The 19,132-nt window shown below is 40.3% G+C and overlaps 1 protein-coding gene across 13 annotated transcripts in view; it reads left to right on the plus strand.

The window, feature by feature from the left end:
- The window catches only part of FHIP1A (FHF complex subunit HOOK interacting protein 1A), a 256,905-nt gene that overhangs the window by 166,768 nt on the left and 71,005 nt on the right, over positions 1–19,132 (plus strand). For 12 of the 13 annotated variants that reach the window (XM_057726601.1, XM_057726592.1, XM_057726589.1 and 9 more), the window contains 3 exons: positions 3,799–4,425; positions 15,245–15,403; positions 17,536–17,622. In XM_057726601.1, the coding sequence (XP_057582584.1) occupies positions 3,799–4,425; positions 15,245–15,403; positions 17,536–17,622 (873 nt within the window). Of the gene's footprint in view, positions 1–563; positions 675–3,798; positions 4,426–15,244; positions 15,404–17,535; positions 17,623–19,132 lie in introns of those variants that run through there. The other variant, XM_057726599.1, reaches the window with a different exon arrangement.

The following is a 19,132-nucleotide window of genomic DNA, read 5'->3' on the forward strand; positions in this document are numbered from 1 at the left end:
GTAGCTGAGAAGCAGCCAGCGCTGGGGAATCAGAGTCAAGTTTGAGAGTGTAAAACAGAGGGTAATCGGAGGAGCAGGCGGGGCCTGGGGAAGCCTCTGTGAGCAGCATGAGAGCATGGAGCCATAGCAGATAAACAGGTGAAGCTGGGCAGCAAGCAGAAACCGGGGGCCCAGGAATACTGGAGTTTGGTGTGTGTGATATAAGAAGAGGACACAAGGGAAAAAAATAAGGAAGAGTCGAAGTCACGGCAGGAATCAGCTTACAGAAACTGAAAGAACTGTGATACCACCTGGGCAGCTAAATTGGGACATCAGAAGTTCTTTGGCTTTTGGTGCCAGTTGTGCTGTGGCCAAGAAGCTTTGTAGGTATTCCCTATCAGGATGGGAACCAGGCCCAGGGTGTGGGCCCCCAGAGCCCGCTTGTAAAAGCAGGTCATGGGTGTGTCTGCTTGGAAGGGAAAGGGAGGTGGCCCGGGAGGGTCCTGACACCTGAGGATGAGGTTAAGGACAAGTGGCCACACAGGCGTAATCAGCGCTTTGCTGAACTTTGTGTTTTCCGTGACTCACAGGCCTTGGTTGTAACACACCCACCTTCCAGGCATGAAAAACCTCCAGGCCAGGGCTGGGAATGAGTAAAGGCTCTGTTCCAAGTGATCAACAGACCTTCCATCTTGGTAATAATACAGCTCTGTTCTCATGTTTTTCTGCCTCTTAACCCAGAAGGTGGTATAGAAGAGCGTCTGTAAGGCAGGGAGAGAGAGATGCTTCAGTTTAAAAGCTGCTGAATAGTTTACATTCTGTATGAAAATCTCACTTTTCCTTTTTAGGTTTTTCATAGCCTCCCCTCCCCAACTCCCGAAAAGTAGGTCTGTTTGCAGAGGAGTGCATTGGAATAAATAATATAAATGAAGATTAAGTCAAGAGAAAAACGTAGCATGTGATCATATAGTTTTGCTCTACATTACATATGTACATTTAGATATTTTATAAATATTTACAGGCTTGCATATAGTATAAATACATATGCATATGTAAAAATTTATATTGCTTAGGAATTTCTGAGAATTACTGTTTTAACTCAGTGTTTTGGTCCTTTTTTTTAGACATTAGAACAAAATTTGTTTTTATTTTTGTTTATATTATGAAATCAGATCAATATACAGGGAAGAAGAACTAATTAACCTTAAAATCTCATTTATGTCTTTTTAACTTCTGATAATGCATGTGTTTGTCAATATAGTTCGTTTTTAACTTAAATTATTTCTTGTATATATTGGCATGTGATGATATGATTCACTTAGTGTTTATTTTTAACAGCTTTAGTGTATGGTGATGTAACATTGTGATTATAATTCTCTTATTCTTGACCGTTTGGGTCAATAATATTTTTATTTTTCATTATTGAAAATATCATTGGTGTGAACATGTTAAAACAAATTATTTTTGTGTTGTTTCCTTGGGGCATTTTCCCAGAGGTGAGATTAACAAGTCAAAGGGCAGAACAACTTTATAGCACCTGCTGCATGTTGCCAGATTGTTTTCCAGAAAGATCGAGCTAATTTGCCATGCCACTATCAATGTATAATGCAGTCCCAATTTTAGATAGTTTAGACAGTCTGAGCACACATGACAAGTATACTTACATTTCTTCCTCGAGGCCTAGCTGTATAGATAGCTCTCATAAGTAAACTCAGTTTCAACTTTGAAATTATAGATCTGGTAAAACATAGAGCTAATTTGTTCTGCAGCATGTGGAACCTTGAAGTTGGGGCTTTGGAGCTGGAGAGCATGCTGTGCTGAGGTAGAGCCCCCTTTTGGACGAGTGTGGTACTGCAATCCCATGCATGCTCTGCGAGGTCAAGGCCAGAGCCAAGGGAAAGGAGCACAGCAGGTCCCAGCATTCCTGACAGTGAGGTCCTCAGGCCTCCGAGGAGTCTTGGAGGGCTTCTTGGAGGCTGGGGGAGGGGGAGGGCACTCTGCAGTCCAGCATTCAGCCAAGGAGAGGGAATGGCCAGTGGGGAGATCTGGGCCACCAGTTGCTGAGCCGTTGTATACCTCCTGGGTAGCTGCTAACCAGGGGCTTCCTGGTTGAAAGTGTCAACTCAAGGGTGTTGGGGTGATGTTTTTCCTGACAGTATTTTTAATTTTATAGTGGAAGTCAATGAGATTGCAGATTCTGTGGAAATCTATTCATTCATAAGGATATACTAGCCTAGTCTATAAAGGTTCCTTTACCTTGCTTCTGCCAGGGGTAAAACTTAGACTTTTTCCTGAGAAATAAATTTCCCTCATTGCTCACAGATGCTGACATAGCCTTGTACCTTTGCCAGCTTCCAGAGTGACTTGCAAAAATTCTCTAACCTAAATACCAGAACACGTAACAGCATGTCCTAGACCTGGGCTGGGAGGGTACGGCAGAAGTTAAACGTATTCCACAGAGCATGCGGTTTAGAAAGGCAAAAAGGAACAAGTTAAAGTCTTTGATAAAATGTTTGTTTAAAAATAAACATGTGTATACACTTTAATTGAAGCAAGTTGAATGGATATTACGTGTAGAAATTCCAAGTCATAAAGTTAAAAGGAGGTCGAAATACAAAATTGTTTTAATTTTCAGGTCCTAAAGTAGAAATTAAGTATTGATGGGAAGAGAGAGGTAAGAAGCATTCAAATGCCAATAGTGGTAAGGGAGAGAACCACCTGGGCTGTCACGTGAGATTTATTTATTTATTACTGTCAATAGATTTTTTCTTTTTTGGTAGTAAAAACACACAGATATATATATGTATGTGTGTGTGTTTATATATATAATAAAGTTTGCCATCTTCATCATTTTTAGGTGTATAATTCAGTGGCATTAACTACGTTCACAATGCCATGCAACCATCACACTATTTCCAAAACTTTTTCATCACCCAGTCACAGAAACCCTGTGCTTTAGGGATTTGTTTTGTAATTGGTTATCTCAAAATTTTTTTCTGACTTTAAGAAAATGCACAATTCAAGCTCTTCATGCTTAAAATTTCAACATATACCACCATATGTTAGGGGATTCTGCTAGGTACATGTCTCTTGTTCATCAGTTCATCAGTTTCCTTTAATCCTAGTGATGCGTGCTTGGTTGAAGTGGGTACTAATCCAGTTAGAGGAGGGAGGGCTACTGTTCTGTCAGGGGCATGTGAGGAGCTGTGTTCCGCTGCTGAAATCTCCAAATCAACTCTGTTTGTAGGAGATCACCGGTAGTCTTACTTACTTAATGTATTTTAAAATTTAAAAGCACTATTATATTCTTGACAGTTTAGAACAAAAATGTAAGAACTTGTCATTACTTTGAACACAAAAGCGATTACTATTTTTCCATGTTTCTTTTCAGTCTTTTTTCGCTTGCATGTTTTTGACATAGTTGATAATGATGGGTCTAACTATATATAAGTAACTTACTTTTTCATCTAATATCACAGGTTTTTTTTTTTTTTTATTTTGCTCAATAGTCTCCATAATAATAGGCCCAGGAAGGTATGCAGCTTAATTTACACAACCATATTACTTCCTTTGACATTTAGGTTGCCAACATTTGTAATTATTATAAGTGAACATCCTCAAACGTCTTCTTTTTGTTTTTTTCCTTTTTTGTAGTTTAACCCCTTCATTTTATTCTCATGAGAGGGAGACGCAGAATGCTCATGTGGATCTTGTTAGGGGTCATGGCTCTTGTCTTTTCCATGAAATGCAGTAGTGGTGGTGTGTTTTTGTAATTATGATAAATGTCAGATGGATGACACATGTTTGGTTTGGTTACAGGTTGTGAAAATCTTAGAGAAGCACGATCCCTTGAAGAACACCCAAGCAAAATACGGGTCCATCCCTCCTGATGAGGCCAGCGCTGTGCAGAACTATGTCGAGCACATGCTCTTCTTGCTGATTGAAGAACAAGCCAGGGATGCTGCCATGGGTCCAATCCTGGAATTTGTGGTCTCCGAGAACATTATGGAGAAACTCTTCCTTTGGAGCTTGAGGCGGGAATTTACTGATGAGACTAAAATGGAGCAGCTGAAGATGTATGAGATGTTGATCACTCAGTCCCACCAGCCTCTGCTGCACCACAAGCCCATCCTGAAGCCCCTGATGATGTTGCTGAGCTCCTGTTCGGGAACAGCCACTCCCACTGTGGAGGGGAAGCTGGTTGTCCTGCTCAGTCAGCTCTGTTCCATTCTTGCCAAGGATCCATCCATCCTGGAACTCTTCTTCCACACTAGTGAGGACCAAGGGGCTGCCAACTTCCTCATCTTCTCCCTTCTGATTCCCTTCATTCACCGGGAGGGGACCGTAGGCCAGCAGGCCCGGGATGCTTTGCTTTTCATCATGTCTCTCTCTGCCGAGAACAGCATGGTGGCCCATCACATCGTGGAAAACACCTACTTTTGTCCAGTAAGTCCTTCTTATTGGCCCATTTTCCACCTGCTCCTCTTCTCTTCTCCTGGGCTAATGATAAATGCTTTTTTTTATTCCTTTCTCTTCAGCAGTCTGTCCTTGGCACCTTCTATGGAAAGATGTTTAGAGGAAATGTTTTGGAGGAAGCAGGGGAATTAAAGTTGAGATGCTATTCAACTCAGCAGTGTCAGCTCAAAATAAGCCAACAGAGGAAACTATATATGTTACTGTTTCTTGGTTCATTTCTGTTGGGTTAGGAGCTGTTATAGTTTCTTCTAAGAGCACATCCTGAGCAATTGCTAAAACTACTCTTCTTATATTCTTAGCTTTTCAGTTTGATTTTGCACCAATGAATCATGGCATAGGGTCAGACCCCTCACAGCTGGTCCCAGCAAGATAATGACCAAAGTTGTAGCTCCAAAGCACTGATTTTATTAAAAAAAAAAATACATATTTACAGTTTGAAGTAGCAAGAAGTCCTCTAGTCTGTATAGTTTCTTAATAGTTGGTTGGTTGAGAAATAAAGGGTAAGGTCTTTTGCAGATGCCTGTGTAGCTAGTCCCAGTCATAGTCCTAGAAAATACTGGGAGCTGAGATTCTTATGAAGCTGTTGGGCTCTGATTATTTTTTGGTGTTCGTGTCATCTTTGAAAGGAGGATTTAAATGACAGATTTATAGATTTATATCTTCTCCTGGTTTGTCAAATGTTGGGCAACAGCTATTTTTATTTTCTGAACTCAGTGGACATTGCCAGTTTATTTCCATTATCTGTTCTTTTTACCAATCATCTCATTATCTTTCTTTACAAACATTGTCTTAAATATGTCTGATTCTGCTGGAACAGTGTGTAAGACCATTGGTGAACTTTATTGGAACAGGCCAGGCAGGTTGCTAGAAGTAGATCAGATTCATTGTTAATTAGCACTATGTGGGTAGTTCTTGACCAGGGGCGAGGGCATTTAGAAATGTTTGTGGGGTGTGTTTGGTTGTCAAGGGACATGGGGTGGCCTGGGAGGGAGGTCAGATGGCATTTAGTGTGCAGAGGCCAGGGATGCTTAATGACCAGTTAGTTTCTGGAACGGTCACGCACAGGAAGGAGTTGACCTGCCCCAGATGCTAACAGCGATCCTAGCGAGTAACGTACTGTTTTTCACTTAGAGGTTCAAAAGCAGGAATCTTCTTTATACCACTAAATCCTATTTTTCAGGAATAAACCACGGTCCACCTAGGGTCTGGTGGACCGTTTCCCCAGACACGGTCCACCTAGTGTCTGGGGAAACAAATGAGTAAAAATTGTGAAAAACAGAATTTCAGTTAAGTTCAGGGTACCATGTATCTCTTCTCTTCTGGCTTCTGACCAACAGAATAAGAAATTGCGCAGAGACTGAGTCAGATGGGAGGTGAAGAACTGATTCCATTCCTCTGTGCCAACATATTAACTCTCCCTTCCTTATCTCCTTCAATAGAATTATAGACTAAATTGTAAACTCTTTTTAAAGAGTATATCTTAAGGCAAAAATGTAACTTCTCACCCTGAATCTAAGCGTTTTGGGAATACATTGCTGTATTAGTTTTCTATCGTGGCTGTAACAAATTACCAAAAACTAGTGGCTTTAAACAACACAAATTATTACCTTTCAGTAGTATTGTCTTGCTGGAGGTTGGAAGTCCAGCAGGTCTCACTGGGCTAAAATCGAGATGTTGGCAGGGCTGCGCTCCTTTCTGGAGGCTCTCTTGGTGAGTCCATTTCCTTGCCTTCTCCAGCTTCTAGAGGCCTCCCACATCCTGTGACTCACCTGTGACTCATGGTCCCCTCCCCCATTTTCACAGTCAGCAGTATCACATCCCTCTGACCATCTTCTGTAGTCACGTCTCCCTCTGACTCTGCTCTTCTGCCTCCCTCTTCTACTTCCACAAGGACCTTTGTGATTACATTGTGCTCACCTGGGTCATCCAGGATGTAACGATTCTTAAGATCATCCCTGTTTAAAGATCAGCTGATTAGCACCCTTAACTCCATCTGCAACCTTAATTTCGCTTTGCCATGAAACCGAGTTTGTTCACAGGCTCAGGGATTAGGACGTAGACAGTTCTGGGGGGACCATTATTCTGCCTACCACAACTGCCATATTCGTCCCGTTTGGAGGGCTCTAGAAGAAATTTGATCAAGAACACAGCTTAATCAGGATTCTTGTAGCAGTTTCATCTGACTCTGTAAGTTTGGGAATTGTGGAGGAAGCAGGGACACACATTAGGGTCTAGAAACAAGAGTGGTAGGAAAGAGAATATAAGAGAGGAGCTGGATCTGAGCATTGCTGTGGAGGCAGAAGCTCATTCATTAATCAGTGAACTTTTTCTTGAGGGGGCTGTGCAAAGGTTTGAATAGGGGCTTATTTGAAATGTTTTGGGTAGTTCTGCTCTTAAAGAAGGGGTGCAAGTTTTGAAACAAATCATTAAAATATTCAGGCAGTTCATCTGTTCCGTATCTACAGGGCAATTTTAAAAAGGTACCACTTACAAAAGCATCACACTTCTAAGGTATCTTGAATAAATCTAACAAATAGGTAAAAGGTCTCTACAAGGAAAATTATAAAACTTTATCAAAGGGCATAAAATAGGATAGAAATAAATGGAAAGCCCTGCAGTTTGTAGATATTACGTGGATGGCACTTTTCTGCAAGTCAATCCATAAAATTAATGCAGTTTATGTTTTACAGTTTTTTATTATGGAAAAAAGCAAAATGCAGAAAACTTGGAAGAATACTAAAATGAACACCATATACACACCACTTAAATTCAAAATTTTTAATATTTGTCATACTTTGGTGTGTTTATCGTCTATGCTCTTGATTTGTTTTTGCTGTGCCATGTGAAATTAAATTATAGACATCAGGTATTTTAATATGTCTCTCCTACAGATGACAAGCTCCAACATAATCACAATACTATTATTATACCTAAGAAAATTATACGATTATTCTATATGATCTAATGTCCAGTTTCCCAAGTAGGACCCAGATGACTTTTATACATTTTTTTCTCCAAACTGGAGTCCAATACAAGCTTCATTTCTGATTGTCCTATCTCTTTAGTCTCTATTAAGCTGCAACAGGCTGCCACTTTTTTCCCCTATGACAGTGACTTTTTAAGAGATCAGTCATTGTCTGTAGAACACCTCACGTTCTGGGTTGGTTTCGTTGTGTAGTTTAACTTGTCCCGATCACTTGTATTTCCTGCAGATTGGGAGGTGGGTCTAAATGCGTGATTAAATTCAAGTTAAATACGTTTGGTAAGAATACGGGTGACGTGGTACACATCAAGGAGCATGTGTTAAGCTGTTCAACTACTGGTGATGCCATGCGTGATCACATGGGTGACCCCTGGATCCCTCCGTTGCAAAGATAAAATTTCTCTTTTGTAAGGTGTAATTGGTGAGGTGTTAATGTGACTTAAATCAAAATCCCAGTAGAGTTTTTCAAGGAATGTGACAAATGGATGCTAAACACTGTATAAAAGGCCAAAAACAGCTGAAATAATTATGAATAATGGTAACAGTAATGTATTTGTTGAGAGCTAACTATATGCCAGACACTGTTCTTAGTGCTATGTATGTATTAATTTGCCAGATCCTCATAACGATCAGTACTAGTGGCATTCGCTTTTCATGGATGAAGAAATTTGGCCCAGTGACCTGAAGTAAATTTATATGAGGGTGAGTCAAAAATTATCTGCACTCTGGCTGTAGAATTTAATTAACTTTTAGAAAAGACAAATACATCATTTTTTGACATAATCTCCCTGCTCTTCAATACATTTCATTCATCTGTCAACAAGCTTTCATATTCCCTCATTAAAAAATGTTTTAGGCCGAGCTGCAAGCCATGAATGCACCGCTGTCTTCACTTCATCAGAAGTGAATCTTCCTCCTCACAGGGCTGTTTTCAAGGGACCAAACTGGTGAAAGTCTGATGGGGCAAGATCAGGGCTATATGGAGGATGCTTTAACTTAACACCTCAAAACGAAGTAATCCATGACAGACTTAGATTTCAGAAAGTCTGTGCGAGATGGAATGGAAACAACTCACGGAAGAGCATAAACTATCTGAAGAGCATGTGGCTATCTGAAAACAAAATTTGGACTGATACTCTAAGAAAGGTGAAAGTTTCTTAAAGAGAATCATTACTGGTGATGAGACATGGATTCATCACTATGAGCCTGAGAGTAAACGGCAGAGTGTGGAATGGAAACATCCTCAATTGCTGACCGTCGAAAAGTTCAAAAGTCAACCATCAGCTGGAAAATTGATGCTTCCAGTTTCCTGGGATTCTCAAGGGCCAGTATTGGAACATTATCCGGAAAAAGGTTCAACAATCGACAGTGCTCGTTACAGTGAGGTGCTTATTGAAGAGCTGAAGCCTAAGCTTTGGATTAAACACAGAGGACTGCTGTCCAAGGGCATTGTGATCTTGCATGACAATGCACGTCCGCACACTTCTGCCCACACTGTCGACACTCTGCAAAAACCTCATTTTGAGGTGTTAAAGCATTCTCCCTATAGTCCTCATCTTGCTCCATCAGACTTTCACCAGTTTGGTCCCTTGAAAACAGCCCTGTGAGGAGGAAGATTCACTTCTGATGAGGAAGTGAAGACAGCAGTGCATTTGTGGCTTGCAGCTCACCCTGAAACACTTTTAATGAGGGAATATGAAAGCTTGTTGACAGATAGACAAAGTGTATTAAAAAGCAAGGAGTTTATGTTGAAAAACGATGTATTTGTCTTTTCTAAACGTTAATTAAAATAAATTCTACAGCCAGAGTGCGGATTATTTTTGACTCACCCTCATGCAAGGCCACATGACTGGTGAGAGAGAGTCAGGACTTGACCTGGGGCAGTCTGACTCAAGGACCCATGTGCCTAACTCCTACCTTGTACATAAGTAACAAAATATCAAGACTTCCTGTAAAGCACTAATCATGAACAAAAGACTGGATTTAAGAACAAAAACACATATTTACATAAAATTTACATAAAGTTTTAAGACACAGTCTTAGTGTATACTGTTTTTTTGGATACATTTGAATACAGTAAAAGTACAAAAACAAGCACAGGAATAATATGTACTAAGTTCAGGACTGTGGTTACTTTTAGGAGCAAAGTAACCACAGGAAGGAGGAAGGATGGTAATGGGATTGGAGTAAGGTTTAGCTCTATCTGTAATCTTTTATTTTTTTTAAAAATAAAGAGTGCTCTGAAGAAATTATGGCAAAATATTAAAATCTGTTAAATCTTGGTGATGGTTTTCTATTTTATTCTATTTTACATGTTTGTAATATTTCATATTTTTAAAATTTAAATATATTAGAACTAGGATGGAGCATGTTTTTAATGTTTAGATTTCCACTTACTAAGTTACAGGCAGATTTCACCGAGTAATTGTTGCTTTTATAAAAATGTATTTTAAAACACTGTACAGTTCATTAAAATTGGAGGAAAAACATCTCCAGCTGACCTTATTTGCTAGAATGGAACACAGAGCTTCGTTGTGTTAAGTTGCCCCTCAGGATAGATCCCATAATCTTATTTGGACCCAGTTTTCTATAATTACATCTGACAACATAATTAAAAAAAAAGACCTCTTTATGTTGAAGATAAAAGCATACTCTATTAACCATCCTGCTAAGGACCACAATCGACAGAAAGCTTTCTCTAATTAGTATGATTGTCAAAGTGTGTTAACATCAGACTTTGGGAAGAGTAATGACTCTTTCAGGAAACTGGACCACTTTTGGAAACTTTTGTTCTGTGGTTGATAGGAAGAGCTTTCTGGTTCTGCTGCCTCTTGTCTCGAGATATGCTTTCCCAAGAAAAGAAAAGAATGAGGATACTCTAGGGAATTATTTAGTGCCAATGAATGGTTGGGGACTATATGACCCCATCTTCTTTTATTTAAACTGAGTACTGATGATTAAGCCCTTGTCACTTGTTACATATTGGCAAAAGTTGGAAACAGCCCTTATGTACATTAGGAAATGCAAACTGAAATAACCAACCTTTAGGTACACAGCCGCAGGTAGAAAGTTATTTATCCCATATCTAAAATTTATGAGGCTTTTTATTTTGGCAAGTTGCTGAGAATGGTCCCCACCAGGTGTTTTGCTGCTCGCTTCAGACTAAAGCCATCTGCTGGCAATCTTTTTGTTTTTGCTAAAATCAACTGGATACTATTAGATGTTTAAAGTTAAAGGTGGACCTTTCCAGATTGTTCATTACTCTGTGCACATCATCTTTCTTCCCTCCGTTGGAAACATTGCTGTGTGTAAACCATGATGCCCACCTCTTTATATGCGTGATTTCCTTTAATCCTTGCAACAACTCAATGAAGAAACTGAACTTGCAAGGACTTTAATAACTGCCTGTAAATGGCAGTCAGGTTCAAAACCACGTTAGTCTGATACTGAAATCCATGGTCTCAACAATTACCATGCTATACTGCTGTCCAGGAAATGGTTGGCTTTTTAAATTGTCTCTCATTTGTGGGGTTTTATATGGTGATTCTTTTTATTTTTTTTTAAAGACTCATTTTTTAAGACTCTTGAGAAAAGATAAATTAAAAATATTGGGTTATGGGACTTCCCTGGTGGTCCAGAGGTTAAGACTGTGCACTCCCAGTGCATGGGGCGTGGGTTTGATTCTTAGTATCCTGAATGCCGCATGGCGCAGCCAAAAAAAGAAAAAAAAAAAAAGGAGGATAATACTTAATGTGTTGGGAATAACTATAATGTTTTACAGTTACTTTTTTGTGGTCAGAATCAGTAAAAGGCTAAAAGAGTGGATGAGCATTTAAAAAAATTAGCTGTTGAATGTCTATATATTTTTTCATTTTTAACTTAAAAAGTAAATAGATTGTGCCATCAATCTCTTGGAAAAATTGTCTGCAAACCTGTTGCTGCCCTCCTTTCCCTTCTTCCTGTTCCCACAGCACCCCCTGCATCTCTTTGTGTAGTAATCGTCTTTCTTGCGTTTATTGGTTAATTGGTGGTCTTCTCCACCTCTCCTAGTCTGACTTGTTCAATGCTCTTTCCCCAACACTGGCCTGACACAGGGCCTGGCTTGTCGTTGGTGCTCTAGAAATATTTGTGGATTGGATGAAGGGATCTAAACTCTGAGCAGTCTTGGAAAGGATAAGTATTTAGCAGTAAAGGTTTGGCATCTTGCTCTTAAGACCGTGTAGTCCTCTTTATCATGCAGACTGTTTTCTTCCGTGGTTCTTTGCCATGCTGGAGACTGTCATAGAGATGTCCTCTGGCTCCACTTCCAGTGGCGAGAACATGGCAGGAGTCAGTGCCCTGCGGGCACACTGCACTGTCCTTCTGTACAGGCGGGCCGTGTTCACATCTCAGCCATGTCCTTTCCAGAACACTCTTTTAAAAAAGAGTGAATATTAGGTATGTGTTATTTTTAATTACTGTCACTGATGTATGTAATTTGAAAATTAATGTTGCTGTAATTATATTGATATACTGAATAGTTATTCCCAGCTTCTTAGTCAGACAAATTAAGCCTGTCTTTATGAATTCATCTTCAAAGCCTCATAGTGGTTAAGGAATCGGGAGTATGCAGAATTAAAGCCTTTGTTCTGTGGTTAATTTAGCATGAGTTAGCAAATGTAATTGATTTTACAAATGTGGCATCAAGATTAGATTCCCCTTCAAGGAGAACTTTTGGTCTCTGTTCTTTCTTGCCAGAGGTTTCTAATTTATAACAAGCACTCACTTGGGGTCACATTCAAAACTGGAATTAAAGTGATTTGTTTGGGTTTGTGAACAAGGAGTTAAATGCTTTAAATAGGGGGCATTCTCCTTTGGGACCACAGATGCCCTGATTTTGAAAAAGAGATATGTGCACTATCTTGTTGAGTATTTTATGTCCTGTACTTAACATAGTACCTGGCCTGAAGGTGCTCAGTGATTGGGTTTTTGTTTTTTTTTTTAAATGAGGTTTGGGAGGGGGCGGGGGGTGAAGGGGAAGCTGAGACGAAGCGAGAGAGTAACACAGACATATATGTACTACCAACTGTAAAATAGATAGCCAGTGGGAAGTTGTTGTATAACAAAGGGAGTTCAACTCGAGGATGGAAGATGCCTTAGAGGACTGGGATGGGGAGGGTGGGGGGGACTCGAGGGAGGATGGTGGGGGGGTCGAGGGAGGGAGGGAATACGGGGATAGTGTATAAAAACAGATGATTGAACTTGGTGTACCTTCCCCCAAAATAATAAATAAATAAATTAAATTAAAGAAAAATAAACGAGCGAGTGAATGAATGAATAAAAGTCACTAGGAAACAGAGCGGAGAAATGTATGTAATCTTTGGATTTTTCCAATATTGAGATGGTGCATGTCTCTCTCTCACTGCCCTCACACTCCACTGTGGGCTCCTATTCCCTATGCTCTCTCCTCCTTCCCTGCCCCCAGCCTGGCCCTCACTCCCTCCCATGGCATCATCTGGTTTCTCTGCACGAAGACCTGCAGGTGCCCAGTCCTCAGGCCTCTACTGTTGATGGATATGTTACTCAGGGGAAGTCCTGCTAGCGTCTGACTGAACAAATCACCCACAACGGCAGTGTGAACGGGAGTGAACAAGTCAGGCCAGGTGAGATGGAGAAGATGCCTGATAAATTAAAAAATGCAAGGAAGACCGTTGCTACACAGAGGGCTGCAGAGGGCACTCGGGGAGCAAGATGGGGGAACAGGGGCAGCAGCAGTTTGTAGATAATTACTCTGAGTTCGGCATACCTGGATCCACACTTTTTTTTTTTTTAAGGATCTTTTTGATGTGGACCATTTTTAAAGCCTTTCTTGAATTTGTTGCAATATTGCTTCTGTTTCATATTTTGGTGTTTTGGTCCCGAGGCGTGTGGGATCTTAGCTCCCGGATCAGAGATCGAACCCACACTCCCTGCATTGGAAGAAGTCTTAACCACTGGACTCCCAGGGAAGCCCCTACACCTCCTGACTTTCTGTGTCTGACGCCAGGCGCTATGGATTCTTTTATCATAATAGCTCATTGCCTAAACCTCCCTTCCCTTCTTTCTCTGGTCTGTGTAGCTTGAGGTCTCATCTCCATGTGATGGTTCCAAGGCTCTATCTCTAGTGCATATCTCTCTCACTAGCATCAGACCCATACATCTGTCTATTGGACTGTCCATTGGGTTGTCCCTCCAGCTCTGTATTCTGTCCTACAGAACCCTGCAGGGTCTGACTCCGGCGTACCTCTCCAGACTCCTCCTGCCTCTAACTCTACAATCCAGTAATACTGCACTTCTCTTAGTTCCCGGAAGATGCCATCTTTTCTTGCTCCTTTGCGCTTTTGTACATCCTCTGCTTGGAATAGTTTTCCTTCCAACATTCTTTTTCAGGCTAACTCTTATTCATTCTTCAGCAGCTTGCACATCACTTCTTCTGAGAACATCTCCTGCTCTCAACACTCCAAGTCTGGGTTTGTATATCCTTGGTGACATATATTTTCTATTATGTAGTTTGAACACTTATTACACTCTTACAATTGCCTGTTCATCTCTTATTAGACAGTGAGATCAGTGAATACTTTGCTATTTTCTGGGCCTGACTCAGAATGGAATGTCTTCTTGAATGTTTCTATCCCATTTGAGTTCCTTACAACCTCAGGGTTTACCGTAGAGCAACACCTTTTAGAGGTCACTTCCGTGTTTCTCTTTTGGGCACTTCCTGTCCATCCTTTGCTTATCTGCCAGATTAGGATTCATCAGGTGCCGTCTGGCTAGCATCACTTCCCTGTACTGTGAACTTCGTTGTTTCCCTTAGTCCTGTTCTCCACAAGGTAAAACCAACGGGCACTCAGCATGTGCGTTCCTTTTCTACATTTCTGCGTCGATTTAAGGCATCCCCATTTCCTTCGTGACCAAGCTGGATGACATGACAGTTTGCAGTTCCCACTCACCTTCAGCTAACTGAGCCCGAGTGCTGTCAGTGTCATTTAGAAACAGAGCCAGGGGAGGAAGTAAACGTCACGAGCCTTGGGTTAATACTGGGTCGGTAGCTGTTAACGGTCAGATCATCCTCAGGTGCACCTTACGTGTGATCCTCCCCTTTCTTTATTCCTCTTTTCCCCACTGCCGATGCTTCAGTTTAGACCTGCTTTAGCTCTCTTTGGACTGTTGTCGTCACATCTAACTGACCCACGACCCCCCAGTTCTTTCTTCTTGCTCTGATTTGTGGAGGTGAGATGAAAGTGCTTTCTAAACTGGAAACACACGTGTCAGTCATGACCTTTCGCATGTCTGCAGGAATCTTCCTCATAAAGCTACTCATGGTTCTCATGTGAGGTCTTCTGTCCTCGGCTGCCTCAGTCCAAGGCGTGTGCTCCCGTGGAGGGGGTGTGGGCCATCTCTGGGGGTGCACTCAGCGCGGTGCCATAGAATGCACGGTTTGAGTTCGCTCCTCTCCTGCACACCTTGGAGGCCGGAATCATGTTTTCTACATCTTAGATGTGTCTCCCTCACTCTCCCCACCCCTAGCCCAGCGTAGGGATGAGCAGCCTGGAGCACCCGCGCAGGTATTAGCTGAAGACCTCCGGTGCTTCTCTTCCCTCTGCTGGAGCTGTCGTTCTCTCCCGCCTCCAGCTGTGGACTCCTTCCTAGCGGACAGCCGCTAACGCTGGAATACCTCGCTACCTAGAGTGCAGTCTGGGCCAGCGGCAGTGGCATCACCTGGGAGCTGTTCGTTGCACGTTAAGAACCTGGGGAAAGAGTCTGTTACGTTTTTATTTCTGAACACAGGTGCTTGCGACGGGGCTCAGTGGTCTCTACTCTTCCCTGCCTACGAAGCTGGAAGAGAAGGGCGAGGAATGGCACTGCCTTCTGAAGGACGACTGGCTCCTGCTCCCCGCTCTGGTCCAGTTCATGAACTCCCTGGAGTTCTGCAATGCCGTCATTCAGGTACCGCGCTGGCAAGGAACCCTTTGTCACGTCCATTCAGGATACAGGCATTGCGAAGGATTAGTTGATAAACATTCCTTTTCTTATTTCAAAAAACGTTTGTGGAATACTGATGCTTCAAGCCTATTGAATGTCCTTGAATGAGTAAAAGTGTTCGTTTATAGGTTTCTGGGAAATTTTAATTGAGAAAAAAATGAGTAGATTTTCTTTATCCTCCTTATAAAAAGTGTTAATTCTGCTTTGATTATCCACTTAACCATCAAAAATAAGTTCAGTGCCTGACTCATTAAATAGATATTTTTAGGCTTCTAAGTACTCCAAATTATACCAGTTTAACTTCAAGGTCTTCTTGGGAGTCTACAAAGGAAAACACTTTATTTTGCTTAATGGTGCATACTACATAAAGGATATTGTTATCCCAATTGAATTTGGAAGAAGTTAAGCGTCTTCTTAGCAACACAAATTAAATTTACTTTGAAATTGGCCTGCTTCGGGGAAAAAACAGCCGCTGAACTCTAGTATATTTGGCTTTTTGATTAGATTTTTACCTTCAGATTTCTTGTTACAGTTTTCAATATAAAATCAGATTTTATATATACTTAAGGGTGTAGTAGGTTTTCATCAAAAATGTTTTATTTCTATATAGCACAAATATTACCTTAATATTGGATTTATTAAGAAATCAAATTTTCTTTATGGTGATTGTAAGGTGAAAAATGTTTGTTATAATCTGTTTATCTACCAAATAGAGAAATAGCTTCTGGAAGAAAATGCAAGTAAATTACTTTAGTTCCTGTCTCATTTTTATTGCCAAGTCAAAGGAAATTTTATTTATGTATAAGATAAATGGGTTACATCTTAAGTTATTTTTTCTTTAATATTACAGTCTATCAACATTTTCTTGCAGAAGTGTGTGGAAATAAAAAGGATGGAACTATTAGTTTCTCCCCAAATGTACACAGAGAGCGATTATCAGTAAACATCTAGCCTCACTCCCCTAGAAATTGCACCTTACTTTATTGTTTGATGCTATTTTAATTTTTTTAAAGAAAGAGAAAGGTAACAGTCATGGTTAAGAACATAGAAATGATATATTTTGTATCATATTTTGAGATTGAAGCCATGTACTTTTAAGATTTTTTTGTTTGGCGGGGGGTATAACTGAAAAGATTACAGTCAACCCCTATATCTGCAGGTTCCACCTCTGTGGATTCAACCAACAGAGGAGCTGAAAATATTTTGAAAAAAAAAAATCCAGAAAGTTCCAAAGGGCAAAACTTACATTTGCTGTGTACCAGCAACTATTTACATAGCATTTAGATTGTATTTACAACTGTGTATATTGTATTAGGTATTATAAAGTAATTTAGAGATGATTTACAGTATATGAGAAGATGTGTGTAGCTTATATGCAAATACTATGCCAATTTATAAACGAGACATAAGCATCCGCAGCTTTTGGTATCCTGGTGGGGTGGGCATCCAGAAACCAAGTGACCACAGATACCCAGGGATGGTTGTATTTATAAAAGATATTAGTAAGGCTTATCCATGCTAAATCTATTTTGAAAGTTAAATATAGGCAGTGTTGTACCTCTGATAATGTTCTCTGCTTTTTAACAGTATCTATTTTTTATGAAAAGATTTTCTAAATGCTTTCTTCCCCGATATAAATGATTATCAGAAAATGCATTTCAAAATGAGAAATTTTTTTCTGCTAGCAGAATGAATGTTTTTAATTGTCCATTTTGACAGTTATTATTATTTTTAATTAGTCACAGGTTGAGATAAGGCATAGATGAAGTTATGGAGCAAAAATTATACTTTCCAGTTTGTTGACTTTCATTTATGATTCCCTGTACATAATCCGTCTATTCATTATCTGTTTTTTCAAATAGAAACTTAAAATTACTAGTTTTAAAATTGGAAAGTCCAGGCTATTCATACTGGAATAAACCATCTGGAAACATTACATGGTGGTTGGAAGTTTGAATTATTCTTTAACCACGGAATACATGGCCAAAATTTGGGTTTCCTTTTTGAATTGAGGATATATACAGAAATGTTCGATTTTAAGAAGACCTAACGACTGAGCTCCTTGTCTTTTTCATGACTACTTGTTTCTCTCTTAGGTGGCTCACCCCTTGATTCGTAATCAGCTTGTCAGTTATATCTACAATGGATTCTTGGTACCAGTCTTGGCTCCAGCTCTCCATAAGGTCAGTGATTGGCTGATGTAATCTTTTATCTGTTTCTAGTACTGATGGAAACTGAGGAAGGCGAACACAGTGTAATTGACTTGATGGTGACTTTAGCCTTTTTTTCCTTCTCATTCCATCCATATTCCTTACTAGTATCAATTACAGATCTTCATGATGGCAGCAACTTAAGTCTGATGGGATCCATTTGATATTGTAGAACAGGACATTGTGAATGTCAAGTAAGGGAGTCTAAATGAGCATTGGCCACTGGACTGGCTCTTGTGTCTGTTTGAGTGCATAGGTAGTGGCTAGATGGAACTCTCTGTGAAGCTGTCCTCCAGTCTGTCACGGGGAGTGTGAGGCTTCCTGTGGAAGTGGAGAGGGGCACTGGTAGCACAAGTGCCTTGGAGTTGGCCATCTATTTAATAGAACATAGTCTTTTATTATAACAGCAAAAATTAAAGTGAAGCCAAGTGAAGGTCCCATCAGAGGTTGGCTGTCTCATTAGCATCACTCTGAGTTCCTTATGATGCTCTCATTTTATTGAGTAAATCAGCTGATACGTTTGCTGTTGTGAGCTGTCAGGAGACATCCGTGGACTGAGAATTCTGATTTTAAGGAGTTTTTTCTTCACTTTAGTTCAGAGGATCTTTGTCAAGTTATTGGAATTGCCACCCTGACAGGGAGAGAAGCAAGGAACAATGTATCATATGTCTTTTGATGGAACGCCCACCTTTGTTGATCTGGACATTCCATTTCCATGGGCTCACGTTTTATGGTATCCAGGAACACCTGATCATGGCAACTTTGAAGCCTGGCTGTGATGCTGATGGGAGTTCTCATTCTGAGCAGCAGGTCTTGACAGAAGATGTTCACTTCTTACCATTTAGTGCCTTTTGAACACAGTGCAAACAGAAAGGGTACTTGGTCTGACTAGGATTTTTGTGTTACTTCTGGGTTCGGGAGATAATCTTGGATGTGGTTTGTACATCCAAATATTGAGGGTTCCAGGTTATTTCAGTGGTTTATGGACACCAAGAAATCAAGTCTTTGAAAATAAATTTGTCTTGGAAAACATGGGACATATCTTTGGAAAATATAAACCTTGTATTTGTTTCTGTGTTGTGTTTCTGTTAGTACCTTGCTGTTCTGGAAGAGGGCTGGGTGTCTTGTATTGAAGGTCTCTGAGCCTCTGCATGGAGGAATTTCCCTTTGTGGTGGATAGAACGGTGCCCTGGAAATTCTTTGGCAATAATTATCCATATACTCTCTTGTGCATTTAGACTTTCTTCCTCATTTATTCCCATCCTTTTTCTCATTGACCAGCTGATATAAAATACTTTCCCAAGTCATTATTATAATAGTGATAATTGTAATTATTACTTGTTCAGGATATTTTATGTTATTATAATGAACAGTGTTACAAATATTAATAACTCTTTATCCACAATCGAGGACGAGATCCACCTCAGAGAGCTGTCTCGAGGCTCTGACTGGTCTCTGAGTACTTCTTCATAGCACTTGCCAC

Source organism: Hippopotamus amphibius, chromosome 3 (assembly GCF_030028045.1).
Source record: "Hippopotamus amphibius kiboko isolate mHipAmp2 chromosome 3, mHipAmp2.hap2, whole genome shotgun sequence".
Taxonomy (NCBI): domain Eukaryota; kingdom Metazoa; phylum Chordata; class Mammalia; order Artiodactyla; family Hippopotamidae; genus Hippopotamus; species Hippopotamus amphibius.